Source organism: Cryptococcus neoformans, chromosome 2, assembly GCF_000149245.1.
Source record: "Cryptococcus neoformans var. grubii H99 chromosome 2, complete sequence".
NCBI lineage: Eukaryota > Fungi > Basidiomycota > Tremellomycetes > Tremellales > Cryptococcaceae > Cryptococcus > Cryptococcus neoformans.
The window spans coordinates 991,351-1,016,720 of record NC_026746.1 but is presented as its reverse complement, the minus strand read 5'-3'; the positions used below and the strand labels follow the sequence as shown (position 1 = coordinate 1,016,720).

At 48.4% G+C, this 25,370-nt stretch overlaps 10 protein-coding genes; 4 read left to right on the top strand and 6 right to left on the bottom strand.

The window, feature by feature from the left end:
- Positions 1-29: 29 nt before the first annotated feature.
- Positions 30-1,413, top strand: CNAG_03853 (small COPII coat GTPase). XM_012192108.1 has 8 exons: positions 30-105; positions 157-187; positions 236-250; positions 306-349; positions 415-475; positions 531-707; positions 800-1,023; positions 1,079-1,413. The coding sequence occupies exons 1-8, from the start codon at positions 94-96 to the stop codon at positions 1,082-1,084; spliced, it is 570 nt and encodes a 189-aa protein (XP_012047498.1). The 5' UTR covers positions 30-93; the 3' UTR covers positions 1,085-1,413.
- Positions 1,414-1,886: 473 nt separating this feature from the next.
- On the bottom strand, positions 1,887-2,942 carry CNAG_03852 (hypothetical protein; the record flags this gene model as incomplete). XM_012192107.1 has 1 exon in its annotated part: positions 1,887-2,942. The coding sequence occupies one exon, from the start codon at positions 2,940-2,942 to the stop codon at positions 2,019-2,021; it is 924 nt and encodes a 307-aa protein (XP_012047497.1). The 3' UTR covers positions 1,887-2,018.
- Positions 2,943-3,098: 156 nt separating this feature from the next.
- CNAG_03851 (general transcription factor 3C polypeptide 5 (transcription factor C subunit 1)) lies at positions 3,099-5,302 on the bottom strand (the record flags this gene model as incomplete). Its single annotated transcript, XM_012191861.1, has 9 exons — positions 4,959-5,302; positions 4,815-4,892; positions 4,595-4,748; positions 4,324-4,540; positions 4,188-4,267; positions 4,020-4,127; positions 3,750-3,908; positions 3,548-3,674; positions 3,099-3,488 (listed from the first exon to the last, which is right to left on the bottom strand). Exons 2-9 carry the CDS (start codon positions 4,888-4,890, stop codon positions 3,099-3,101), a joined length of 1,311 nt encoding a protein of 436 aa, XP_012047251.1. The 5' UTR covers positions 4,891-4,892; positions 4,959-5,302.
- A 40-nt stretch (positions 5,303-5,342) lies between these two features.
- Positions 5,343-9,181, top strand: CNAG_03850 (transcriptional activator SPT7). XM_012191860.1 has 14 exons: positions 5,343-5,498; positions 5,543-5,635; positions 5,705-5,776; positions 5,835-5,895; positions 5,976-6,106; positions 6,181-6,562; positions 6,639-6,727; positions 6,797-7,783; positions 7,852-7,992; positions 8,105-8,166; positions 8,235-8,381; positions 8,450-8,752; positions 8,813-8,841; positions 8,925-9,181. Exons 1-14 carry the CDS (start codon positions 5,493-5,495, stop codon positions 9,065-9,067), a joined length of 2,646 nt encoding a protein of 881 aa, XP_012047250.1. The 5' UTR covers positions 5,343-5,492; the 3' UTR covers positions 9,068-9,181.
- Positions 9,068-12,875, bottom strand: CNAG_03849 (nuclear protein). XM_012192106.1 has 6 exons: positions 12,386-12,875; positions 12,260-12,329; positions 12,126-12,201; positions 12,020-12,074; positions 9,437-11,970; positions 9,068-9,382 (listed from the first exon to the last, which is right to left on the bottom strand). Exons 1-6 carry the CDS (start codon positions 12,419-12,421, stop codon positions 9,325-9,327), a joined length of 2,829 nt encoding a protein of 942 aa, XP_012047496.1. The 5' UTR covers positions 12,422-12,875; the 3' UTR covers positions 9,068-9,324.
- Positions 12,876-13,291: 416 nt separating this feature from the next.
- CNAG_03848 lies at positions 13,292-15,238 on the bottom strand. 2 transcript variants are annotated; one of them, XM_012192105.1, is made up of 4 exons: positions 15,062-15,238; positions 14,519-14,978; positions 14,044-14,436; positions 13,292-13,984 (listed from the first exon to the last, which is right to left on the bottom strand). In XM_012192105.1, the coding sequence occupies exons 2-4, from the start codon at positions 14,831-14,833 to the stop codon at positions 13,454-13,456; spliced, it is 1,239 nt and encodes a 412-aa protein (XP_012047495.1). In that variant the 5' UTR covers positions 14,834-14,978; positions 15,062-15,238; the 3' UTR covers positions 13,292-13,453. The 2 variants fall into 2 exon arrangements, with proteins under 2 accessions (XP_012047495.1, XP_012047494.1); XM_012192104.1 differs by having other exon boundaries at positions 14,519-15,047; positions 15,107-15,238.
- Positions 15,239-15,769: 531 nt separating this feature from the next.
- Positions 15,770-16,925, top strand: CNAG_03847 (hypothetical protein). XM_012191859.1 has 4 exons: positions 15,770-16,012; positions 16,077-16,191; positions 16,242-16,567; positions 16,619-16,925. The coding sequence occupies exons 1-4, from the start codon at positions 15,790-15,792 to the stop codon at positions 16,699-16,701; spliced, it is 747 nt and encodes a 248-aa protein (XP_012047249.1). The 5' UTR covers positions 15,770-15,789; the 3' UTR covers positions 16,702-16,925.
- Positions 16,926-16,976: 51 nt separating this feature from the next.
- On the bottom strand, positions 16,977-19,446 carry CNAG_03846 (vacuolar membrane protein). XM_012191858.1 has 5 exons: positions 19,204-19,446; positions 19,027-19,100; positions 18,925-18,977; positions 17,648-18,868; positions 16,977-17,589 (listed from the first exon to the last, which is right to left on the bottom strand). Exons 1-5 carry the CDS (start codon positions 19,305-19,307, stop codon positions 17,098-17,100), a joined length of 1,944 nt encoding a protein of 647 aa, XP_012047248.1. The 5' UTR covers positions 19,308-19,446; the 3' UTR covers positions 16,977-17,097.
- An 82-nt stretch (positions 19,447-19,528) lies between these two features.
- On the top strand, positions 19,529-21,804 carry CNAG_03845 (multidrug resistance protein fnx1). XM_012192103.1 has 4 exons: positions 19,529-21,063; positions 21,126-21,142; positions 21,209-21,327; positions 21,403-21,804. Exons 1-4 carry the CDS (start codon positions 19,685-19,687, stop codon positions 21,640-21,642), a joined length of 1,755 nt encoding a protein of 584 aa, XP_012047493.1. The 5' UTR covers positions 19,529-19,684; the 3' UTR covers positions 21,643-21,804.
- CNAG_03844 (nonselective cation channel protein) lies at positions 21,742-25,314 on the bottom strand. XM_012191857.1 has 17 exons: positions 24,962-25,314; positions 24,815-24,900; positions 24,592-24,752; positions 24,174-24,543; positions 24,016-24,120; positions 23,931-23,944; positions 23,849-23,875; positions 23,628-23,789; positions 23,514-23,559; positions 23,364-23,448; positions 23,287-23,296; positions 23,208-23,226; positions 23,097-23,157; positions 22,953-23,040; positions 22,710-22,877; positions 22,487-22,617; positions 21,742-22,410 (listed from the first exon to the last, which is right to left on the bottom strand). The coding sequence occupies exons 1-17, from the start codon at positions 25,294-25,296 to the stop codon at positions 21,924-21,926; spliced, it is 2,355 nt and encodes a 784-aa protein (XP_012047247.1). The 5' UTR covers positions 25,297-25,314; the 3' UTR covers positions 21,742-21,923.
- Positions 25,315-25,370: the final 56 nt, after the last annotated feature.

Below are 25,370 nucleotides of genomic sequence, written 5' to 3'. Positions count from 1 at the left end.
GTTGGCGGGAAGTGTATCTTCGGTATCTTCTGGCGCCTTTAATACGCTGCTGCACCGTAAACATCCCCTATCCATACTTCCCACGCACACGCCATGTTCATCATCGTAAGCGGCCCCTCTCTCTCCCCCGCACAAACTGACCCCTGGTTAATACAGAACTGGTTCTGGGACGTCCTCGCCTCTCTCGGTACGTCCACCTCTGCGCCGCCTCCACTCCGCTAACAATTCCCTTTAGGCCTTATGAACAAGAGTATGCAGCTTATCTACTCCATCGGATTGAGTCTGTCCACTGATATCCACACCAGGCGCAAAGCTCTTGTTCCTTGGTCTCGATAATGCGGGAAAGACTGTACGTTTCACGCGGCCCCACTATCACATCTGATCTACCCTCTCTGACATCTCCACGCTCGCTAGACCCTTCTTCACATGCTCAAGAACGACCGTCTCGCTACCCTTCAACCCACTCTTCACCCTAGTGCGCCCCTTTTTTCTTTTTAATCATCTACACAGCAGTTGACAGCGTTTTCCAGCCTCGGAAGAACTCGCCATCGGCAACGTCAAGTTCACTACTTATGATCTCGGTGGTCACATTCAGGCTCGACGCTTGTGGAGAGATTACTTCCCAGAGGTTGACGGGATTGTGTTTTTGGTAGACAGCGCCGATGCCGAGAGGTTCGCTGAAAGCAAGGCCGAGTTGGACTCTTTGTGTAAGTGACTTATCCGGGGGCACGTGTCGCTTTGGGGGAGGAACAGAGAATACAGGGGGACGCGCTTACAGCTGCTAATCCTTATTGCACAGTGTCCATTGAATCCCTCGCCCAGGTTCCCTTCCTCATTCTCGGTAACAAGATTGACGCCTATGGTGCGGTCTCAGAGGAGCAGCTCAGACACGAGCTCGGCCTTTACCAAACTACCGGCAAGGGCAAGATTCCTCTCCGTGACATCCGACCTATTGAAGTTTTCATGTGCTCCGTCGTCATGCGACAGGGCTATGGTGAAGGTTTCCGATGGCTGAGTCAATATGTAAGTGTCTCTGGACTTAAAAAATCGATTGGCAAAGCTCATGGGCATGTGAAAGATCTGAGTAGCTGTAAGCTAAATGTGGAGCGAGAGTGGAGCGAGAGTGCTGGGATGGAGCAGGAAAGTGGCGACAAGGCAGTTGAAGGAGGAAGTGGCTGTAGATGAGGGCATAGAAGTTGGCGAGTTTGTCATGACCTTTTTTGACCTTTTTTTCTTCTTTTTCACGATCTGGAGACATGCAGGAGATATAATCTAATCTCTACACAGAATCGTTACATATCCATGACCTTGGCTAACCTTTTGATTTTGTGCATTTGAAAAAAAAAAAAAGTATTCTCGCGTAGAGTTGTGGAAAAATGATACTTTTATCCGCATCCCCGGATCCTAGCAGTGGACGGACCAGTATCTCGATGCTTATCCCCGCACTTGTGATCCGCTACGTCAGAAAAAAAAAAGATGTTAACGGTGTTGAGGAAATCTAACCATTGCGCAAAATGGGTTCCAGCCCACAAGCGAGACAAGTGCATCGGCCAGCGCGCGAGATATGAAATTTCCTCTTTTCTGACAATGACAATGACGTCTGGTAAGCTTGTTGAAAGGAGAGGGAGAAGGCTCAAAAGTGAACCGATGGCAGGGAAAATGGCGCAACAGCTGGGACAGCTGGCATGTCCATCCACAGAAGGATAAAGAAGGGGTAGCGAATAAGAAGCAAGGCGAAAGTGACCACTGGCCTCGTATTTTGTCCCCTTATCTTCGTCTGTATCATCCAGTTTCTGCACGCATTGTTTCTATGGCACCTTTTTTTTCATCGCGAGCATTTCCAGAAAAAAAAAAAGAATGGTTTCGACTTCTACCTTATATGTTCGCTGAAAGTATTCATGATATACATATATCCGGCTTGTCTATAGCAAGCATCTCGTATGAGGCAAAAAAAAGAATACAAGACCCAGACACCATTTTCCAAAGCCTTTTCCAAAGCTTTTTTCATCTTATCATTATTATTTCTCCATCTCCTCCAACAATCGATCCCACTCCCATTCTTCTGGACTTTCCGCCTCTGGGTCTGGGATGATCTTCTTTCCGCCGTACCCAGCTCCATATCTTTCCGGACCCTCGTCATCCTGGTCATTTTCAAAGACTTTTAGGTATTCGTGCGTTATCGACTCGTTGCCCCCGTTGCTGCTGCTGCTGCTGCTGCTGCTGATGCGGCCGACTTTTCCCACCTGCATCTCCTTCTCCTTCTCCTTCACCCGTGCCATTCCTGGACCGTCCGTTCCTAAACCGGTTGCTTGTCGCCATCGTCGTCCCTGAGCCGATTCGCTCGACGTATTTAGCCGTAAAGATGGTGACCGATTCCTCTGACGACGACGGCCACGACCTCCTTGCACCCTCGCATAATCATCTTGGCGGGACTGAATATGACGAGTACTATTCCGACTCGGATTCGGACATTTATCTTTATCCATGAATTCGTTGGCTAGGTGGGTAAGAAGGGATACAGGGGACATGGTATACGACCAATTGCCCCACGTTGCTGATACTGCCTCTTCCTCCTCTTCTTCTTCTTCGTCTTCTTGTTTGGATGTACAAATTGTTACATTCTTCTTCTCTTCCTCTCTACACCCATTGTAGTGCTCTTTATTACGCTTACGGCGGAATATATCGAGCGAGTCTCTCGTCTTACTACGAGCCTTTTTGATAGGTGGTGGTACATGGCAAGGGGGGGTGAGCGTAACGCAGAAGAGATGAGGTGGAAGCTCAGCGGCGGGGGCGGCGGGGGGTTTTTTGTTGTGAGCGCGGAGCGAGGATGAAGCAGTATATGGCCCTGGAGTCACGTTTGCTGTTTTTTCGTATCTACGAGCAGTTTGAGACTTTTCGGTTGGAGGGTTGGGGATCGAAGGGGTGGGAGAAGAAGAAGGCATGTTGATAACATAGAGAATATCAAACACTTGGCGGGAAAAGATTTTTGTGTCCATAACAAAACAAACAACCGAGGCGGGGGGGGGCGAATGGTAACGGTGTGAGATTTGATAAAAAGGGCAGGGTACTGTAACTCCCATAGTCTCCGTGTGAGGAAACTACAAGTCATCATCCCCTTTATCCTGGTTATCGAGTCCCTCTTCGTCGTCCCTATCACCTTCATCCTCATTATCGTCCTCTGGCTCCTCTGGAACGGCCCCATCCTCTCCTTCCCCCTCCCCTTCCCCAGAATCCGGTAAATCGTCTTGCTCCTCTTCCGCATGGCGGTTATGACCAAGCCCAGCCGCACCACGTCTAATACTAATACCCATACCCGAATCCGCCGAATCCGCCGCGCCATTCATCTTGCCTTTATTATACTCTTCAATGACTGGATGACAGATATCGTCAGGGGCGGGAAGGCCTGTTTCCAGCATGTACATGTATTTCACCCGGACTAGGCCCTTGATGAGTGTGATCCATGGGAATGTGTACCAGCCGGATTTCAGCTAAAAAGAAAGCCAATTTGGGATATTAGAAATTGCGGGAGGATAAAAAGATTACATACAGTGCAGACGTTGGAGAGGTGTTTGGTATCATTGACATAACGCATGATAAAAGGGTCGGTTATATCGCAAAGCTGATAGTCTGCCTTGGCTTTATGCAGGTACTGCCCATCAAACGTGTTTGCCTTGCTATTTTAAAAAAAAAAAAAGGTTTTTATATATTATTAGTCACAAGAAGCGTGCCCAAAGGGAAACACACTATACCTGGGATCAATAGGCGGCCGTTTATTCTCTGCTATCAATCGAGCTTGCTCTTCTTCCCACCAGCCTTCGCGGCGATCCGCCTCTTCATCATTCTCGGGATTGGTATTCATCGGGTTTTTCACAGTCTTCTTATGGGCGTAGAAGAAAATGTGCTGTAGTCTGGCGGGGGAAGACAGAGAAAAAAAAAAAAAAAAAGTCAGTCTGTACGCTTTCATTTTGCGTTTTCTCGATTTGATTAATGGTGTAAAAGGGGAGGAATGGTAAACTGACTTTCGGGATTCGATATCAAGCCTTGGATCGTATCCGTATCGGACGAGGCATTTACTGTAGACGCCCGTGTTGATGACATATGCCACACTCGGGAAATAAGCTTTTTCTCTAGACAGCTAATCAGCTCCAACTGCTTACTGCTTCTTGCACGAGATTAAAAGGACCAACCGTTTCATTTCACCCTGCTCCTCTTCTGAGAACTGAGTTAGTAATGATTGTTTGACCCAAACTGGTCTCTTCTCGAAAGCCTGATAAAATTCTCGGGTTAGGTTTTTTGAAAATACCCAAGATATCCTCGACTCACCAGTCTTAATTTGTGTAAAAGGTTTTGATTCAATTTAGACATTTTACCCTGTACGATCACATTTGGTTCACGAGGGACATCGCCTAGCGTATGATCATGTTGAATGATATGGGGTGCGAGACCATGTTCTCGAGTATTATTGGCATACCGTGTACGTATACGGCCGGTGATGGGATGAGGTACCTCGACGGGGACCACTTGGGGAGGCATTTTGAAACTGAAACGGGGGGGTAAGGAGGAGGAGACGGCCAAAGGCAAACAATGGACCTACTTGTAGACGGCAGGCAAGTTTCTCGTAGAGAATATGGGAAGAGGTTGCAAGTCCAATTTGGAGCGGAATCTGGGCTGTTGATCAGTCGCATCAGGATGAGGTTCAATGTATTCCTCGGCCAAGGGAGGGAAAGAGTAGTTTAGAATGGCGTTGTCTACGGAAGGCAGATGGAAAAAGTCGATAAGAGTAGATCAGATATTGCGCAAGCAGCCAGACGTACAGTCGAGAGCTTTCAGTGAATTTATGAGCGACGCTGTAGGGCCATTTGCATCAGGAGTCCACTGGTAGTCGGCCATGGCTGGAATGGACATTGCATTCTCGTCAGCGACGAGGGACACTTGTGTAGACTGGGCTGGCAGCTTACATACGAAACGCACGGTGTGGTTCACTGTCCCTACCATTTCTGCTGTAAAGACGCCCTGTTCGGCGGCAGCTGCAGTCGCCGTGGGCCGTCTCCTGCGCCTTGCTACTTTGAGGAGGAGTTTCTGGCTGGGTATCCTGTATCCCCTGAGAGGGGGGCCGGGGGCGTCGCCGCGGAAGCGGAGCTCGAGGGCGGCGGGACTTGCGGGGGGGGCATTGAAGCACGTGTTGATGTCGTCCTGGGAGGCGCAGGCGAGGATCGCGGCGGGATGCGACACCGGGCCGGGGTACTCAATCGCCGTGTACGGCTGCTTCGGGAGGCGGTGCAGGGGGGCGGGGGAGGCGTGCATCGGGGGGGGGAGTAGAATATGAGTGGAATGCGAGTGGAATGCGAGTGAAATGCAAAAGGACGCGGTGGAGGGCGGTGGGATCAAAGGCGATTATGGGCGATTCACGGCTTGTTTCTGACTCTGCGCTGTCTCCCCCTCCCCCCCCCATGGCCATCTCCGCGCACTAGACACCGCACTCCCCCCACAGCATGAAGGCAAGTCCCCCCCTCTCCCCCTTCCCCACGCTCACCCCCCACAGTACCTGCTCAACTTCCTGGGAGACACCCCGGACGCACCGAACCTCGCAGATCCCGCCTTCCAGCAGCTGCTCGTAGACGTGCAGTCAGTCAAGGTATGTCCCCTGCGTGCGCTGTAGTGCCGCACTCACCGCATTCACTCGCACACTCTCTTCGCGGAACAGGGCGCAGTAAAGATATCCGCAGATGCTTTCTACGAGAGCTTGGAGAATATCGTCAACGAACTCAAGACCAGCGTATGTGCCTTTCCCCGACCACGCGCAAAGCATCACTTACCCATCCTCGACCAAACAGCCAGAGTCAATACCATTCCAAAAACCAGTGTCCAAACGGGAAGCTCCAGACTACTACGATGGTGCGTGTGGTAATCCATCCCCTTGACCCAGACATCCAACTGGGGCATCCCTTGCTGACGCCTTTTCTCTTCATCTACAGTCATCAAACGGCCCATGGACCTCTCCACAATCTTACGCAATGCCAAAGCCAGGAAATACAAGAACAAGGCCGAGTTTGCAGCAGACCTCGACTTGATATGGAAGAACTGTTTCGAATACAACAGTCAAGAGGTGAGTCGAGTCGTCTTGAACTACAACCTGGTAACGACGTATGGCTAAGCAAACATTTTTTTTAAAAAAAAAAGTCACATCCACTTCGGACGGCTGCCCGATTCATGAAACAAAAAGCAGATCATCACCTCGAATACCTCGCAGACCGCACAGAGCGTAACAAGCAACTGCAATCACTTTTACCCTCCGCGACCGGGACCGCTTCTCCTTCTCTGAGCGCTATTGGACCCGCTGGTCTCGGAGGAGGATCCGGCCTGGCTGTCGTACTAGGCTCAAGATTGAGAGATGAGGGTCTGGGAGGAGATGAAGATGCTGCTGGAGAAAGTGATGATGCTTTCGGGGAAGGGGATGCAGAGGGCGACGTCGACAGAGAAGGAAATGATGTTTTGGACGTGGCAAGCCAGGATTTTCGTCAAGGGGGTGCAGAGACGAGAGGCGAGAGGGGAGAAACACCTAGTGAGGGAAAAAGAAAAACTAATATTTTCAATTGTGCCATGCTCATATTTCTTTTCTTTTCTTTGCTTGTGCCCAGGCCGAGGTAAGGACGGAAGAGGACGGGGGACCAGCGTAGCCTCGTCATCTCGAATGAATGGGCGGATGAACGGTATCAACCGACGCAGTGTATGTCGTTGAACTCAATCTCATATTTCCAAAAAGACGTTTTTAAATCGGCTGACCTTTTTTTTTTAGCCTTCTGCAAAGAGGCCCCCGCTTACGACCAACCTCGACAACGTTCCCGCTCTCCTTCGCACCCCCTATAGCATCCCCTCTCTCTCATCCTTATCCCTCGCGCATGCTGGCCCGTCCTTTTCTGATAAAGGCAAAGCTCGAGAATGTTTATACGGCTACCCTGCTCCGGCATGGTACCCCGCCAGTTCAACGTTTCAAGATGCCAGAGGAGACGACCACGGCCACGACCAAGACAATGGCGATGGCGACGGCGAAGACGAAGACGACGACTTGGAAGGATCATGGTGGGGGAAGATGATGGATGATGAAACGCTCATCGCAGGCATGCCCGCTATTCCAAAGATGGCACCGCCTGAACCGGTCAGGCGATATAGACCTAAACCACCACCGCCGGTCATGCCGCCGCTGCCCAATGGCATCGCCAGTAGAGGCGGTGGCCACCACAGTCCTCCCGGCTTGTCACCGTCACCATCGCCATCTACCACCGCCAAACCGCATTTACATCCAAAAGACGGTCCACCCGACAAGCCGTTATCGACATCCGTATCGGCATCCGTATGCGTATCCGTCAAGGCCGTCGTCCGCCGCACGATCAACAATCTCAATGCAGCACGTCAAGCAATGCACCGTATCACCGAGTTTCAACGCATAGAGGCCGAGGGGGGTATCCTTCCCCCCCGTGGACTGTCGCCTACACCAGCGGAGAAGGAAAAACAGCAGGAAGAACGATGCGAGCGGGAAGAATTCCGCCGAATGGAAAACAAGGCGGCGCGCGAGAGACGGAATGCGGGCGGGGAGGTGGGCCAGGAGGAAGCTGTAAAGGTCATGAAAAAGTGCTCGGCCGGAATGCTGGCGCATGCGGGGTTCGAAGGCGCAAACGAGACGGCGCTCGATCTTTTCACGAGGGTCGCAGTAGATCATCTGGATGGGTTGGGCAAGACGTTTAGGTTGCTGTTGGATGGGTTTTCACACAAGATGACTCCCGAGGTAAGCCCATGGTCGTTCGTCGTCTTACACCCACCCGAGCTCAAAAAAAAAAAAAAAAAATTCTTTAGGAGATCATTCTACATGCCCTACATGAAAACGGTCAAGTTGAACCGAGGGATCTGGAAGCTCATCTTAAAGATGATATCGAACGAGAAGATTTCAAGATTGCAGAGATGCAGCGCAAAATGCGTCAAACATTTAATGAAGTGGTAAGTCGTGTTCAAAATGACAAAATAACCAAAAAAAAAAAAAAAAAAAAAAAAAAAAAGACTAGAATGTTACCGCATTGTTACTTACCCAAGCTTGCGTTATATCTTATAGGCAACTGCTCCCGTCATTCAAGATGATATGATGTTTGCAGACGATGGCGAGATGCTGCTCGAGTCAGTTTCTTTTTCTTTTTTTTTGGTTGACTCGAGATATTAACTGTCCTTTTTTTTCCTTGCATTAGTGGTAACTTTGCGGATGAGCTCGGAGAGGATTTCCTCGGTCTGCGAGAACTTGGTATAGATCGTGAATATGGCTTGGCATCTCTCACCGTCCCGCAATCCTTGTTCTACGGCAGACGAAAACGTTTGGCCAACTCGGCAAACGGAGCGTACGTCCTTTTTTTTTTTTCGTTCTCATGCACCCAACATTTTTTGTCTAATACTTGTTTATCCATAGTTCCGGCAAATCCGACCTCCCTTATCCTCCACCACCATCTTTCATCCCTCTAGCGGCTGTAACACTGCACACCCACGTTCCAGCCCTTCTCCATGCCTTTTATGCAGCGCGGATCGAAGCTGGTCTGTCGTTGAACGAAGACGACGTGTTTGAACCTGCTCATTCGCAGATTGGAAGTTTGGGACAGATTTTGGTGAAGGGGAAGATTGGGGATGGGAAAGGTGATGGGAAGGGAAAGGGCAAGAAGCGGGAGAGGGGGGAAGGTGAAGATGAGAATGGTGAAAGGAAAAAGTCGGGGAAAAAGTGAGTTTTGTTTTTCTCTTGTCCTTTGAAAAAGGTTAGTTTTACTGAGATATTTGGTAGGCAACCTGGAGTTGGCAAAGGTAACTGGAGTATGTCATTTTCTCTCAATTGATAAATAATGGAAAAAGAGCTTTTTATTAACTAAAAAATCCCCTTTTCTGCTCTTGCTTAGCTCGCCCGTCCAAGGAAGAAAAGGCTCGTCTTGCAGATGAGAAGAATGCGGCCACTGGTGTTAATAAACACGGGACGGCTGCTGTCGCGGGAGATGAGGATGCCGCCGGAGAGGAAGATGATGCAGAAGGTGAAGAAGAATGACGAACGGGGGGGGGACCTCTCTCATATGCTCATATTACCGGGTGTAATTTACTCGGACAAAACCATTTTATGATATATCATAGCATCATGCATTTATCTGTTTGCATTGTTGAGAAATGGATTCTGTTATATGATGACATAAGGCCCTTTGGACACGTTGATTAATTTCGTATTGAGTAGTGCTGCGAGATGTATAGGAATGAGGGAAAAGCAAGCAAGATACATCGTTACGCCTCAAATCTTAAATATCTCGGCAATCAGGAATTCGACGAAGGACCGCCGGCGGAAGACATGTTGGTGTGAAGGTCAGGGCCCCTGTAAGATCAGTCAGCTTGGGATTAACATCTTTTCCTACATGGTATTACCCACATGTAGTCGCTAAATAATCGAGACCACCAATCGCCGTTTGACGTATTTTCTTGCCCCCCAAAAGCTGTGGTACTCATATCAAGCAATTGTGATTCAAAGCTTGTCATGTCAATCAACGAATCATAGATATTGGAAGACGCCAGCTGGCCATCATTCCGCAACGGTAAATGTTGTTGTTCATTAGGGGTTTGAAAGTTGTACTGCTGCGTCGTATGCACTTGAGAGGGAGATACAAAGTGTGGAGGAGGCACATTGCTAGTATTAGAAGGGTATTGTGATGATTGCGAGGGCGGTTGAAACATGTTTTGAAAGCCAGTTTGGGAGGTTGAGGGAGACGGCATATGCGTAAACGGGAGATCACCACGAGAATAGGGAAATTGAGGTGTGGTGGCTGAAGTATCACCATATGTTTCTGGAGAAGTGAAATTGCACAAATCAAACCCTGTTACAGGTGTCGCCGCAGATGGTTGACCGGATTGTTCGCCGGACGATCTTGAATTCTGCACATTTGATCGATCCTGACGGTATGGATAACTGGTTGAAGGTGAGTTATGATCAGGTGTTCCGGCGGTAGACGATCCTTGCATTGGCTCCGGACGTCGTGAGCGCTCTGATGGTTGCGGATTGCCATCACGCAATCTTTTCTCAACCATAGGCACCTTGTCGGCGTGGGGCATTCCGCTCTCTCTTGCCAGTTGCAACAAAAAGTCGGTGTATTTACCGCTTTGCCTCCATATCACTTCTAGCTCCTTACTTGCCGCTACACATCGCCTAATGTCGATCAAAGCTTTTTCTCGTTCAGCCACTGTTTGTCTCCCAGAGTAGATGTTGATCAAGAGGATAATGGCAGCAATCCATGTTGGCAGCATGAACGAGACGTTTAGAGCTCTCCCGGGTAAGCACCCTTCCTGTCGACCTCTTTTGAGTGCCGCATCAGTGATGTTGCATATTGACCGAGCGGCATTGACACAAACTGCAAGGGACGGTAGATCGGCGGCATGTTGATTTCGCGGGCCAGGAATGAAAGGACGGTGGATTAGGATTTGGCAATAGTAATAATAGATATATAGCACAGCGGACTGGCGGAACAATTGATAATTAGAGCGGCTAGGATCCCAACGAAGTTCGTGTGGAACGTTGTCAGCCCATGAATTGAGGGCAGAGTCTAGCTCCACAACGATGGCACGTTGAGCAACAATGTCCGCGCGTTGCTCCGGAAGCTTGTTGATTGCGTACACGGTCTGCAATATTGCGCCCACAATGTGATCGAGTTTGAGTGTTTGGACAAAGGACGCTATCGACGAGATTTTTCCTTCTGGCTGCTTGAAGTTGCGCTCAGCATCTCCAGTGTCCCAGTACTCATCATCTACCTCAATTGGATAATCCGCATTGAAGTCAGTATCCTGGATAGCGACCGATCTGCCAATCGCAGCGCAGTTATACCGATCAATGTGGTACAAGCACCAAAACGCGCGATTGTAGAGAGCTCGCTCGGTAGGATCGGCATGGAGTAAAGTTGCGCGGACATGAATGCCTAGTTCTTGGGCGGAGCGGAGACCGAAGCCTGACAAAATCCACATAAGATGCGGGACAGCACTCCCCTGCAAGAATTGACAAATGAGGACATGGCTTTGAAATTCATACAGATTTGGCCCTTGCATGATACTCCTTCCCATGCGGAGAAGGATGCGGAGGTATTTCCAGCCAGCCGAGTAACGGAGCGTACCGTCTTTGTCTGTTGCAAGACGTTCACGCCCTTCCTCTGTCATCGATAAATCTGTAGGCCAGTAGACCCGTGGATCATCCACGAACCGCGATCCATTGGCGAACACCAGCAAACAGACTCTCGAGAAACCGGGATTGTTCCGCCACATACCAGAATCGTACTGTCGTTGAAAGAATTTACGGTTGAGTAGAGGCAGATGAAGATTAACGTTATCAAAATATGCGTTGATAAGTTGTTGATCAAAGCCTTTTTCTGGCCAGATAGAGTAATCAAGAGGACGTAAGCCTTCGTTCGCAATGACCAGCTCCCATTCTGGGACATGCCAGAATTGTTGCCGTTTGTGGTTATTGATATCTTGTATGATATTGGAGGTATCCCCTGTCGCTGATCTGAGATCTTCAAACTGCCGCATAAGGAAAGCCCCTGATGCGCGACCATGCCAACGCCAATGGCTGTCGCGAACGTCCAACTGACTCATTGATGTAGCTATAGACAGCTGTGCAGCCGCCTCTTCTTCTACATCGGACTCATTTTCCGCAGGTCTTGCAGGATCTCTTTCATACATTCGCCATGGAGAGGGACCCAGCGCCTGCATTGAAGGCGAAGGTGCTGCGGCCGCCGGAGATGTGCCAACCGAAGTAGAACGAGATGTATGTGGAGTGACAAGGTGTTCGGAATGCAAAGGCTTTAAGGCTGGATATGGTGGGATATTGAGTGAACGAAGAGTGCCATGATACGAATTGATATCAAAGTCTTCCCTGTCCGGTTTTGGCCCCACATATTCGTTCAAATCGACACCAGGATAAATCTTGTAATATCAGCAGATATCAAAACGCCAAATGGTGAACGGTAGTTACCTGTTGCAACATCCTCTCTAATCGTCCAGCTCTTTGCTCCAGTGTCTCAACGTAACTAATAATACGCATAAGATGGTGTGCTCAGCAGAGCCAATACGAGACATACCCTTTTGGAGGCCCCCTTCTCTTTGCCGCCTCGACGTACGTGCAATCCATGTCGTATTCTTCACAATGGGCACATTCTACAGAGACCGTCTTCAGTCAGGCATTTCCAGTGATATAGCTTGATATTACACTGACTAGCATCACTCAGGCTATTCATGGGCCCTTCACACTTGATTTTCTTTCGCCTGCATACATCACAGGCCCGCTAGAAGACTTGTCATTACTTTATCCGACTTCTCACGATAAAAGACGATCATGTACCTGTACCTTACGCCTTTTTCCATCGATATCGGACATTTTGTCTTGCACAGCACAATCTCCGACGTTTTTTATTACTGTCTGCCGTGCGTTATCCTCTTTTGAGACTGCAGTTGAGGTTCTTTTTGGCGCAAGCAGTATATGGCGTCTTACTGTACAGACAATTCACAGCAGTCAAGAGACTGAGTTAGCTAAAAGAGTATCGCAAGGTATGATGCGAAAGTGACGACAAGTGTTGTGAGGAGACGTTCTCCGTAGTCGATGTTTTGGCCGGATGCGCGATGCCGAGGCGCTAAGTCAGCCTCGGTCAAGGTCTTGAGTGAGGCAAAAGGCTGTTAGTTGCGGCCTTTTCTTGTATTTTCCCGCTGCGTGGCAAAAACTGTCTCAATGAAAGGGCTGGGATGACTGTAAGGTCTATGAAAAGCAAGCAAGAGGGGGACTGAGGAATAAGAATAAGTTTTTTAAAAAAAGCAATAGAAAGTGTGATCTGCAGGAAAAGATGGCCGGTGGGCGGTATGACAAGATACACGATCGGTCTCGGCAAAGCCCGACCTGGTGCCACGAATACGTAATAAAGATGTCCTTCCACTAACACAACCGCCGAATGCGGCCGCCGGGCGTCACTTTTATCATACGATAAGTACGGGCAGCGCAGAATTCGCAGCAGAGAAAGGCGAGGTTGAGGGTGTTGAACAACATTTGGCAATTATGTGCCTTGAAACCATTTTAACATACACAAAGCTGACAAGCAAAACAGGCCGAAGGCGATGTTAAATATTATGGCTTGTCGAAACCGGGGGATGCGAGAGCGCCATGTAGTAGTACCCTTGACACGGTGGTGACCAATACTTGGTCCCAGAAGAGCAGATCGCTATGAAAATGTCACTTTGGGACGCACAAACGGGAACCACTACGCGATTACTGTCTTCAAACAAACGAAGTTGCCTGGCAATAAAAAATATATATAATGTACACACACATAAGATGGCCAGAAACCCTTGTTTTCGTCGTGCAATATCATCGAAGCATGTGAACAAATGGTCATTAGAAAATTTGGCAATTACCCATCCCTCATTCCTCGGCTTGTTCGTCACCTACAACGGGCGCCGGTCCCAAGACTCTTTCGTTTTCTATTCTCTCTTGTTCCTTGATTCCCTTCATCTTTTTCTTTATCTCTCTCACCAGTACTGCTCCACCTTTCTGCAGACGGTCATTCAAGGTACCCGCCTCGTGCATTGCCATTATCTCCTTATACCCTCCCAGCCTCTTGCCTTGTAAGGTTATGACGGGAAGTTCGTCCCCCAGTAGCCTTGCCACAGTTGGTATGAAGACATTCCGATCTTTACGCTGATCGACTTCGACGATAAGGGGGGCCGGTGTAATTTTGACTTCCGATAATAAGCGCTTGATCTCTCTGTGATGAGGATCGCGCATCCTCCCAAAAAGAACCAGCGGATACAGAGCATTAATTTCCGTCTGCAAAAGATGAAGATCATCTCGGGCATTTGGGTGTAAAGGGTCGAAGTCGAGAATAACAGAGGGATCCAATGGGACCGATGGATCAACTTGAGGGATGACATTAGAGGTAGTAGAGGTGACAAACTATCGGCCCACATAAGATTTTATTCCCACTGGGCGGCTCATCATGGCTTTGAACTCACCGAGATCAAAGCAGCAAGTTCTTCTTCCACTGATTCAAATCTGAAAATCTCGGCATGGTCCTTGGTAGCTTGCGCATCCACCTCTACGACACTTGCATCGGTTGCCTGTTGACTTGATAGAAGGTGTGAACTTCCGTCATCGATCCCATGCAGGCTTTCAATCGGTATGTATTTGTGCGCTGAGTGGCTGAATTGCTTTTGTATAACAATGGCGGATGTGCTCTGAGAAGCTGACACAGCTTTGTTCACGAGAATGAAGCCGAAAGTGAAGAGACAGAAGGCAATCAGGAGATATGGACGGAGCCTCCGAGGTATACGGAGCAGATAGGTAATACCAATCGGATACGAAGGGTTATCGCTACCATATGGATTGGTGATACCTTGACTTCTGTGCTAACAATAAATCCATATTAGCATGACGTCTACACGCTTATTGTGGAAAGGTATTCAAACGAAGAAACTACAGAGAACTTACCTTTGTTGCTTTTGATGAGGGGAACGGAAAGTAAGATTTTGGCGGCTGATCCATAGGATGTCCCTTAGGTGTTCTAGGTGGGCTCATTTCTCCTTCAACCTGGGTACATAGTTGAGCGCGCAACGGGTGACTTGGTGGGAGTAACGAGAGGCCGCGAGATGTGGCAAATTTAGGAGAAGGTAATTGATCTGACAGCCTCACCTCGGACGAAGTAACAGAGCTTGTTGGGGAGTAGTCACTCTTATCGCTGAATGAGACTGAAGAAGTTGGGAGGGGTGTTGTATCATTGGGAGGGTGGTGATTATGATTCGGCATAGTGACTGTGGAATAACAAGGGCAGGTGCCGTTGCGTTTGTTTAAGGTTGGAAGTTGATGGGTGCTGCGCTATGCGAGAGGGCTTATAACAGTACGCTAAACACAGTGCTTTAGATCTTCGAAGCAGGTGAAATCCCACCATTTGCTTGGCCCAATCAACGAATCAGTATAAACCGTTTAATTCTGTCGCCGATCTTTGTTGAGATTTGAGTACCTAGATTCACGCACACTTTAGACGGGATCCGAATGAGTAGATAATCATCATTAGCACACAATTAACCATCATGTTCTTCTTTCCGTCTTCTGTTTTTCTCCCTCTTGCTCCATATTTCACATGTAGCTGATCAGGTCGTCAATATGTTTTAGTAATAAGTGAAAAGACCAAAGACAGATGTTAAAAGCACACAGCAAGCATTTTTCGCACCTACGCCCCACCAACGAAGCCATGATCGACATATCAAGCGAATGAAAAGATCCCGCCCGACCCCCGAGATGGAGACCTTCGCAGTCTTCGCCGCTCCAGTCCAGCTGCCGGCGACCGTTTCTATTATATCTATGACGGTGGACGCCGACTGTTTAAGTGTTATATATGTTATATGTAAATGTTAAAAGCCCATCGAAAGGCCAAACATTCCACTGTTCAGCAACGGATCCTGTTCGAGCCAGGAACTTGCATTTTTGGCCTTTTCTCGAGAAGAGGATCTTGCGTTGTGGACAAAGAGTTCCCTAGAATTTCTGGAAATTTTGGAAGAAATAATTTCCATTTCCACTACGAAGGAATGGGTGTCCTACTATAGTATGCGAGTTGAAAGCATGCAACTGACGTGGAACCTTTTCATTCGTCACTCGTCACAGCTTCATCGGGGATCTGGAAGATATGACGTACAAAAATAGGGAGGACGTTTTATACGATTTGGCAGCGGTTATCGCTGGTCACCGCCGTCCGCCAAGCCCGAATGACCATTAGAAGATCCCAATTCCAAGCACAAGACAATCGACGAGCGGTGAGCAAGCTCCATTCATCTAGCTTCTTTATCCTAGTTCTTTCTTCTTCTTTTTTTCTTCCTTCTACTATTATAAAATTACTCTTGCTCATTATGTTCGTTATCCAACTATTGATTATTGCATCTCTTCTAGGCACAAGATCGGCGTCAGCCGCAACATGCTATAACCGTTGGGGTGAGTTTACATCCTGTCTTGTTCGCCACTTGCAACTAAGGCTGATGGTTGTGTCTCACCGTAGGCCAGTCTTATTACTGTAGGAATGGTCTCTCATGGGGAGCAAGGCTCGGTATCGGGCTGGGAGTTGCTTTTGGTGTAATTCTCTTGTTTGCTTTGTGCGGTTACTGGCGTCGCAGGTAAGTATTAGTTCATGACTATTCTGTCAAAAAACTAATGTTCTATCAAGGAACCTCCGTTCCCAGTTCTCAAAATACAAACCTCCGGCTCTCCCATTTACTGGTCATAATCAGAATCAGAACCCTTATGCCAACAACCCTCCTCCTCCTTCCGGATTTAACAACAACCCATATGGCAGCAATCCCGCTCCACCTCCTCAGGCATATCAGCCCAGCATGGCTGGTCAGTACGGAAGTTACCAAGGGCAGACTCAAGACGCTGAAAGCCACGAGCACGGATACGAATGGGAGCAAGCGAGGCAGGAGGAGGAGGAGAGGAGGAAACAAGAGGGACAAACATCCGACATTCCACCTCCCGGCTATGATGTTGCTACAAGTGAGTTTTCTGGTTATCGTGCCTATTAATTTTTTGCTGACCTACCGCTAGGTGCTCAAAACACAGGAAGCAATGCGGCAACTTATGCTCCTCCTCCTGGTCCCCCACCTGGCAAGGGGGAGGGCACTGTTTAGACGTCAGAAATCGCAGTCACTTAAATCGGATTTTGGTTCTTGGGGTCACGACTCTGCAATATTAACGCACTGTTAATGTTGTTACGGGAGATGATTTAGAGGGCAGACAAACAGATCAACGATAGGGCAATGGATGAGACACGGGTATTTGTTATTAGCTTAGCACACATGTAGGAAGTATAATAAACGTATGAATTTTCTTCTGTTTATGGAAGCAATGCTGGTTGCGCGACCGAGTTTAACAGCTATAGTCGATCAAGCGTTACCTGTTGTAACACATGGTGGGTCACAAATGCATGATATGGTACGTGCTCGTAGGTCATGAACAATGCTTGTTCTTCTGATGTACAACATTTCTCTGATGTGTCCTGACGATGTCTACAATTCCAAAAGGCTCTATCCAGCCACACTTCTAGCTCGTTTATGCACTGTGGGACTCGCACTTCTTTCCCTCTTTGTCCCTTGCTTCTTATGCGCATGATCGTGACTCGGTATTGCACTCATAGATCCACCCAACAAGGGCGCTCGCTCACCTCTTTCGTGAGATTGAGATTGTAACACTGATGCCCACCCATCTTCCATATGTCTCATCCTCTTTTTGGTCGGTAATAACCTTCTCCGGGAGGAACGATCGAGTGGTGTGAGCGGTTGCGGCAAAGGGGGCGCAGAGCCGTATATGAGGGACTGAATCATGATAGTGAGATCGAAGATGAGGGTACCTCCCGAACCCAGAAGGTAAGGGAGTGCTTCGAGGAGGTAATGAGAGGATTCGGCAGGGTCAGGACCACCAGATGGGTTAAGGAGGATGGAGAAGACATATGTAACATTGCCGCAGAATGCAAAGAGGAATAAGAGGATTGATAGGCCTTCTACTGATTTGCGTTGAAACTTGTGAGTTCCGAAATCAGCGAAGGCAAACTGATGACTTGACATGAGAGACACTTACATTTTTCCAAATTTGGGGCATTCGGGAGGTTAAATAGAGAGTGGTGCAACTCCATGCAGATATCCGGCCAATGATACGTTGATAAGATTGCGAATCTTCGGGAGGTCGCGGATAATCTTCATGAGGTTGAAGGTCGAGGTCGGTAGCCGAAAACTCGAGGAAAAAGGGCGTGTCCAAAGACGTGGTTGGTGAAGAACGTAGAATATGTGGATGCCTAATAATAGGCCAAGGTGCAGCTTGATCCAGAACAATGCCCGTGGACCTCCGCACTTGCGTGTTCATCCCACCAGTTACTGTATGTCCGAACCTTCCCCATCCCACCAGTAAACCCAAACTCATAAATGTCATCCCTGCTGCTCGCCTAGATCCTTTCCCCCCTGATCCTCTGGCAAGACTCAAACTTCGACCCTTGTGTGACTCTTCACTCCGTTCTCTGTGATTGGCCCTTCCATTTCCCCCTTGTTGATTGAACAATCCCAGCCCCCCTTGGCCGTGAACAGCGAAACCGTCAAATCTGTCTTCAGCTTCTGAGTGAAACTCGCCCGAAGCAGAATTCGATGAGAGGGCCGCGTTGCCGTCACTACCAGCATAGCCAACAGTATCTCCTTGCGAATGATCTAAGCCACCTCTGTGGAGTGAACGTCCACGATAATCCCCTGCTACATTCAATCCCGTCTTCTTGGGACTTCCTCTCGTTGTGCTTGCAGATCTTGCAGACAAGTCAGAGTGGAAACTATCCAACATACCATCATCATTATCACCTTCACGCCCTGTCTCCGCAAGAAGAGAATTAAAGGTATTCCGTCTGCTAAGTTTTCGCTTGCGAGATAAAGAACGGGCATTTGCACGTTCGGCTGCTCGAGCGACGTCCAAAGCAGCTTCATAGATGGCAGCATATGAACCATCAACCGACGGCGTAGTGATAGAGATATCGGGAGGTGGGACATATGAAGAGGTTGACTGATAGGCACCCTTTTTCGGCCTTGATCGACTCACTGGGGCAGGGCTTAAAGGGGACGTGACGCGATTTACGGAGGTCGAACGAGTCCTGCCCAAAGGCGCGGTGGCTGGAAGATTTGAAAAGATCTGTCGAGGTGACTCCGACAAAGAAGCATAGCCATAGGCTGCAGTCGGAGCTAATACTGTCTGATTTTGGCGATAATAAAAATACTGGCCCAAAAGTGTTACGTCTATTATACAAAAATAGGCCGCAAGAAAAGTCTGTCGAAATCGCGGTGAGTGGAGATAGGTCTTCTATGGAACCGCGAACAACGTACCTGAAATGGAAGTTGGTGGGTAAGAAGACAGCCGATAAGATTGGTGATATCTCCTATCTCTATCGTTAGTGGCATAAAATGAGTCTGCAGAAAAGGACATGCCGAAAAGCCAATTGACTAGGAATGGAAGAGCTAAGCCTTCACAAGACTGTAAAGATAGATTCTTCACGACTTGCCTGTATATTGCAAAGTTATGTCAGAATGCGGTAGCATGTTAAGAACGGGACGAGAAGTACGCTCTGTGATATCTGCTGCGTTGTGGGTGGAAGATGAACTTACGGCAGTTGGGCACACAGCCAGCATGCTATACTGGCGTATCCGAGTATGCTTGCTACAAAAACCTTTGTGGACTGGGAAAGGTCGAAGAGGACATGAATAGTCATGGCTTGCGGGTGGAAAGATTAGTGGTCGGGGAACGGAGATGGCATGGGGAGGGCTCTTAGAGGATATGTGTCGTGATGGTTCAGCTGGAGGAATGCCGAATGAAGTGTGTATCAAGCGGCGCGACGGTGTATTGAGAAAGGAAATAGTTACGTAATGAGATTGGGAGTCGGACTAATAGAAGGAGAAAAGACGATAACCTTGTTTATAATAACGACGATTCCTTATCTGACGCACAGGCCAACGAATGGCAATGTGCCGAAGTGTTCGAGCCGGCACGTTATCTCCTACATTGTATGGTGACTCGGGATATATATAGCGCTAGATAGCACGCCATAGACCATAATCCATAACACGCCTTGTACTCCCTGCCTGCCCCATGAGCTCCGCAAGCGGCCCAGCAGCTGGCCCAGCGACAGAGCAGACCCATCTCCTGCCCACCTCCACCACACACCACAACATTGCAGGCCTCACTCCTTCCAAATTCCGCCTCGTATGCGCCTCTCTGTGGTGCGCAACCTTCCTAGTCGCCTTTGACTCTACCCTGGTCTCCACCCTTCTCTCGGACATCGGCTCCGCCTTCAATGCCTCCACCCAAGTATCATGGCTTGGTACCGCCTATCTCTTGTCAGTATGCTGTTTCACACCCGTATACGGCCGGCTGTCAGACTTGATCGGTAGACGAAATGCCCATCTCATGGGCCTCACCCTCTTCACTTTAGGCACACTTGGGTGTGCCATTGCACCTTCCATGCCTTTCCTCATCATTGCTCGTTTCTTGGCTGGCGCCGGCGGAGGAGGTGTCGCGAGTGTATCGGCAATCCTGATGACAGACCTTGTTGATCTCCGCCATCGTGGCTTGTTCCAAGGCTGGGCTAACGTCACGTACGGTGTTGGTGCCGGTCTCGGTGGACCTGTTGGTGGATGGATTAGTGACTACTTTGGCTGGAGACTCGCTTTCCACATCCAGGTGCCCTTATTAATTCTCAACGCCATTCTCATCTACACCTTTGTTGTGGTTCCGCAACAAGAGCCACCTCCGACCCCATCCACTTCAAGCAGTCGTTCAGGGATTCTAGACACTCTCCTCATTACCAAACCCGCCAACCGCCCTCAGACATGGAAGACAAAGCTTGCCAGAATCGATTATCTTGGATCCTTCACCTTGGCTTTGGCCGTCTCATCGTTACTACTTTCAATGTCTATCAAGACTTCTGCTACAAAATTCGACGGATCGGACTATGCCTTTTCAGACCCAGTTATTTGGGGTTTGTTTGTCTGCTCCGCCCTGTTTACTATCGCTTTCCTCCTGATCGAATCTTACTACTCTCCAGAGCCCATCCTGCCTCTTAAACTCCTAAAACGTCGTAATCCGGCAGCCATCGCGCTCTCTTCCTTCACCATGGTTACCGTTCAGTTCTCTGTTCTTTACAACATTCCCCTCTTCTTCACTATAGTCCAGCAACGTTCATCATCTTCATCCGGTGCCCATCTCCTCCCCAACTCCATTCTTATCGGCGCCGGTTCCTTGTTTGTCGGCTGGATCATGCGCCGTACTGGGAGGTATTGGTGGCTGGGAGTTGACTGTGCAGTCTTGATCGTCGTGACAAGTATTGGGATGTGTTTCTGGAACAGGGATAGCCCAGAGTGGTTGACTTGGATCGCACAAGCCCCTGGCGGGTTTGGGTATGCCGGTGTGTTGACTACGAGTTTAGTCGCTTTGATGACCCATGTTCAACGGGTTGGTAAGGGTGAGACGTAAGTTTCTTTTGTTTCCAGTATGGAGAGACGTCAATGCTTATCACATCATCTAACAATAGTGCTGTTGCGACTAGTAGTACGTTTGAAATGATTGTTTTTTTTTTTCGATCCTGTCCTATACTGACCGGTTTCTGCTTTCCAGTGACTTATCTGTTCCGCACTGTCGGCCAAGTCCTAGGTGTTGCCATCAGTTCTGCCATTGTCCAATCAGTCGTCCAAAAAGATCTCGTTCGAACCATCACTGGTCCCGAGGCCCCCTATGTAAGTGGCTGTCCCTCCTGCCTCGAGGGATACTACGGTGGCTAAAAGAAGCATTTGGAATGGTTTCTATCGTAGATCATCTACCTTATCCGTCACTCAACTTCTGCCATCCAAACTCTTGAGCCGCAATACAAAATCGCAGCCGTTCAAGCGTACGACCACGCTCTTCGCTTTGTGTGGATCTTTAATCTTGTGCTTTCCGTATTTACAGTGTTGACTTTGATAATGGTGAAGGAAGAAGAGATGCCGGATAGACAGGTTGTGAAAAAAAGGACTGAACAGGGGTCTGAATCGGCGTTTGAAGGATTTGAATAGGGACTGGAATACATGTTACAATATTAGACAAGCATAGACCATTGTAACCTGTCCTACGAATTGAGTTAGACATTAGATAGGTCACGCGATCATCGTTTTCAATGCCACAGGATATTCATAGCTGCATTTATCATCAATACAAAACAAAAAAGAAGAGCGACAAAACGTATGTACAATTCGTAAAAAAAAAAGGTTCTAAGATTTAATCATAATCAGAATCGTTTCGTTTTGCCCGTCCGTCATATTTCATAAATAGATCATTACTTCCTTTATGGTTTCCCTCAAGCCGATTTACCCGCCAAGAACCCGGCCAACATTTCTTCCATCCTCAACTGACTCTGTCTCACCAGTCCAACCTCCTTCTTCAGCTGTTCAACATCCCCTTCTTTCCCACTAACCACCTGCTGTTCAACCACTTTGACTTTTTTACCTTTATCCACATCCTTGTCTTTCAGTATCGTTTCTTCTTCTGGCGAAGTAGAGAATGTAGGTCGTCCAAACAGCTTGGCAAGAGGAGAATCATAGGCCCTATTCTTCTTTTTGGCCTTTTCTTTCTTTACTGCTTTCGGGATAGGTGCTGCCCGAGTGGCGGTGGTCGCTGCCCCGTCATCACCATCTTCATCCTCTACAAGTGGCATGGTCCTGGCCTTAGGCATCTCAGACCCGCTTGTTAAGCCTTGATTGGGGCTGGGAAAAGAAAACCCGACGGGCGGGCCGAATTCAAAGGCCGAGGCGATCAGGAATTCGGATCCGCCTCCCAGCCATGAACTGTTCTTGTGAGTCAGAAGATCCTTATTTGGTTTTGCATGGGTTAGAGGGGGGGGCAACACAAATAGAGGCTTACTCGAGAAGACTGGGCTTCTGAACATCCATAACCCCTTTATCCATCGTCGAGGCCCCAAGATGAATGGCCCTCTGCTTGGCGCGATAAGTGTATCTCTCATACGCTGAGATGGCGATCAAAATTGGGAAACTCTGATATCATGATTTCCAAGTCAGTTCGACATGACTTTTTGGGGGAAGAGAAAAAAAGAAGATAAAAAAAAGAAAGAGGAATAAAGACTGACCGTTAAGCGGATGGCAAAGACGTTGATCCGATGTAAAGTCCTAGCTGAGACAGTCCAGCTGAGAGGCACAAGGATGGCAAAGGCAAGAATATTGATAGGAGGGAAGTAAGAGAAGAGGGCATCGGTCTTGACCCCTTCAACCGTTTTCACCACTCTTTGGAAAAGGTGCTAATAAATAAACAAAAAAAAAGTCAATGAGCAGGCTGGAGAAAAAGAGGCAGGAGCAAGCAGAGTTTCATTTACTTCTTGCTGGGCATTCTGGTTGATAGCAGCAAACTTGTTTGAAAGAATGGCAATGAGCATTGTAATGAGAAGCACATTACACAATGCACTACGATATTATGAGCTGATCATAACGGATTTTGATCTGTGAAAAGAGAGACATACGCATAAGAAATGAGCACAACGGGGCCAAAGATCGGATGAAAGGACTCGCTCGCAGAGAAACCTTTATTGACGGGGTTAACTAAAAAGATCTCATGCACTACATGTACGTACCGAGGTATGAGGATCCAAACTTGCAATCATCACAAGATCAGTTTGAGAACGATGGCAAGGGGTGGTGTGATCGACTTACCCAGATCTGACTGTAAAACGATACCGATATCATGTCAGTCACTGATTGTATTGTGGTGTCATTAAGGCGAGACTCACGCCATCAGCCATACAATCTGCTTCACAGTCCATGTAGCACGTCCCAGGGTCCAAAGACAAAAACAGATACCAGTGAATGCTAGAACTACTCGGCTGGTAAGTCAAAAAGTTCCGCTTGCTATAAGTGTAGGAGCGTATCTAAATTCTTACTGGTGACGGTCATAAAACTGACAAAACTGGCCACCATGCCTCGAAGCTGATCACCCCCCAGAATTGAGTCAAAGGCGAGAATCTAATTCGAGCTTGAAGGATTAATAGACTCACTGCAAGAATGACGACATTCTCTTTAATCACAAAGAATACTAATCGGGGGAAGGTGATACAAGCAGCACAGGCTAAAATGTCAAATGCCAAGTCGGAAGATTTGGTAGAATGGGAAGCTAGAGCAATGACTCGAAGGCCAAAGTATAAGAGGAATATGACGATCTTGTTCAATAGGCTGTCAGCAGAAAAGAAAATCGAAAATAGCTGGATGCTGCCCTCACGTATCCCATATCAAACGCGTTCCAAGCCTATAAATCTCAGCTTTTGTCTTGTCTGTCAGTCAGGTACAATAGGGGAACTTACATTTGCAGCATAGACTATTTTATATAATTTGATTTATCAAATCAGATCCAACTACTCGTGAATCAGGTAGCCAAGCCAAACGTACCTGCCCACCCATGCTCTTTGGAAGCTGCGAATTCGTCAAGGATGAAGCCGAAAGAAAAGACAATATAGATAATCTCCACCACAGTGAGATGGTGGAGATCCCTCCCTGATACAGATGTGAGCGGAAGACGGGTTCGCTAAAATGAACTTTTTACTCACAGGCAAGAGTGGAGACGAAAAGGACAAGGAGGATGACGAAACTCGTAAACTCCATACTTTTTCTCCACTTTGGCACTTTAAGTCTCGAATGGTCGAGCCAGCCGGCCTGATACGGGTTGTATACATAGACTTCTCGCAGCTCTTCATCATTGATATGAGCATGGCTATGCACAGAGGTAAAGTCAGGAGTCTCTGATCGGCCATGTGCTTGACGACGACGTTGCCGAGTACGCTCAGAAACGTACGAGTCGGAGATGATAGAGCGGGAGGAAATGGGAGAATAAATCAAGTGGCCAGAATAGATGAGGTTTACAAGGTGTTGGATAAGAGGAAGAGAAAGAAAGTTTTTAGAAGTAGAGACAATGGCGAGCTAAACTCTATCAATACGAGTTGACTGAAAATACTTGGTACTACGCACTTCGAGCGCACTGCTGGTCATTTCTTCAACATCTTTCCTGTCCTCGCCGAGACTCGCCCATACTTCGTCAGAAGCGCCCTCAAAAGCACAATAGGCGTGAACAAGCTGTCCGACGAGGGCGGCTTCGTCTTGGGCATACGGTTGAGAACGGAGGACCTTGACTTCACCATACGCGGCGTTATACTTTGTATCATGACATCACACAGCGCAAGATGATACTTACTTGCCAGGAGTTCACAAAACGCCGCTCGAGAAGTCTGCAACGGGGCAGAACTCAAATCGCCAGCGGAAAGTGTGATGAATTGGATACTATCATGTCATGCAAGCGTCGGCTTTTCAGCAACACATCACTACTTTCAGTCATACCCACCGGTTGGCCATGAGCGCATACAACACTTCGCCTAGGGAAGGACCTCGATACACAGGACGTGTTGCTTTACCTGCGCCGAGCTCGCCACCGTCCGAGGCAGTTGTTTCCGTGAGTCCGGCAGTATTGACCCGTTCATGCTCGAGCGTGGGGGCAAAACGCTGCACGATAGGCCTGATAAGGGTGTAGTTTATTGGAGGTGAGTTGAGCTGGTCCCAGTCGAGAGCAGTGTCTATGGCCTGAGTGACGATGGTATGAATTTCATGTATGAGAGGGAATACTGTGTCTGGGAGTGGCTGGGGAAGGGGAGTGGCGGACGCTGTGTCGAACGAGGACATGCCGGGGACAGATGCTCAGTGTAATAGCTGGTAGATTCTCCGATAGCAGCCGGAGAAGCTGACGCGTTATATGG

Bases quoted from the DNA above. Each gene is read 5' to 3' on its own strand.
- CNAG_03847 (XM_012191859.1), top strand. From the start codon at position 15,790: ATGACCATTAGAAGATCCCAATTCCAAGCACAAGACAATCGACGAGCG. The intron at 16,013-16,076 runs GTGAGTTTACAT...GTCTCACCGTAG, and splicing joins AACATGCTATAACCGTTGGG to GCCAGTCTTATTACTGTAGG. The intron at 16,568-16,618 runs GTGAGTTTTCTG...ACCTACCGCTAG, and splicing joins CGGCTATGATGTTGCTACAA to GTGCTCAAAACACAGGAAGC.
- CNAG_03853 (XM_012192108.1), top strand. The intron at 350-414 runs GTACGTTTCACG...CACGCTCGCTAG, and splicing joins TCGATAATGCGGGAAAGACT to ACCCTTCTTCACATGCTCAA. The intron at 476-530 runs GTGCGCCCCTTT...AGCGTTTTCCAG, and splicing joins TCAACCCACTCTTCACCCTA to CCTCGGAAGAACTCGCCATC.
- CNAG_03850 (XM_012191860.1), top strand. The intron at 7,784-7,851 runs GTAAGCCCATGG...AAAATTCTTTAG, and splicing joins CACACAAGATGACTCCCGAG to GAGATCATTCTACATGCCCT. The intron at 8,382-8,449 runs GTACGTCCTTTT...GTTTATCCATAG, and splicing joins GCCAACTCGGCAAACGGAGC to TTCCGGCAAATCCGACCTCC.
- CNAG_03845 (XM_012192103.1), top strand. From the start codon at position 19,685: ATGAGCTCCGCAAGCGGCCCAGCAGCTGGCCCAGCGACAGAGCAGACC. The intron at 21,328-21,402 runs GTAAGTGGCTGT...TTTCTATCGTAG, and splicing joins CTGGTCCCGAGGCCCCCTAT to ATCATCTACCTTATCCGTCA.
- CNAG_03846 (XM_012191858.1), bottom strand. From the start codon at position 19,307: ATGACTATTCATGTCCTCTTCGACCTTTCCCAGTCCACAAAGGTTTTT. The intron at 18,978-19,026 runs GCATGTCCTTTT...CGATAGAGATAG, and splicing joins CCTAGTCAATTGGCTTTTCG to GAGATATCACCAATCTTATC. The intron at 18,869-18,924 runs GTACGTTGTTCG...CGATTTCGACAG, and splicing joins CCCACCAACTTCCATTTCAG to ACTTTTCTTGCGGCCTATTT.
- CNAG_03849 (XM_012192106.1), bottom strand. From the start codon at position 12,421: ATGTCCGATATCGATGGAAAAAGGCGTAAGGTACAG. The intron at 12,202-12,259 runs GTCAGTGTAATA...CGGTCTCTGTAG, and splicing joins GAATAGCCTGAGTGATGCTA to AATGTGCCCATTGTGAAGAA. The intron at 9,383-9,436 runs GTGGGTAATACC...CTGATCTTACAG, and splicing joins CGATTATTTAGCGACTACAT to GGGCCCTGACCTTCACACCA.
- CNAG_03844 (XM_012191857.1), bottom strand. From the start codon at position 25,296: ATGTCCTCGTTCGACACAGCGTCCGCCACTCCCCTTCCCCAGCCACTC. The intron at 24,753-24,814 runs GTAAGTATCATC...CGTATGGTGAAG, and splicing joins GTTTTGTGAACTCCTGGCAA to TCAAGGTCCTCCGTTCTCAA. The intron at 23,041-23,096 runs GTATGTCTCTCT...ATAATATCGTAG, and splicing joins GTTGTGCTCATTTCTTATGC to TGCATTGTGTAATGTGCTTC.
- CNAG_03848 (XM_012192105.1), bottom strand. From the start codon at position 14,833: ATGCCGAATCATAATCACCACCCTCCCAATGATACAACACCCCTCCCA. The intron at 14,437-14,518 runs GTAAGTTCTCTG...ATTTATTGTTAG, and splicing joins CCTCATCAAAAGCAACAAAG to CACAGAAGTCAAGGTATCAC. The intron at 13,985-14,043 runs GTGAGTTCAAAG...GTGGGCCGATAG, and splicing joins AACTTGCTGCTTTGATCTCG to TTTGTCACCTCTACTACCTC.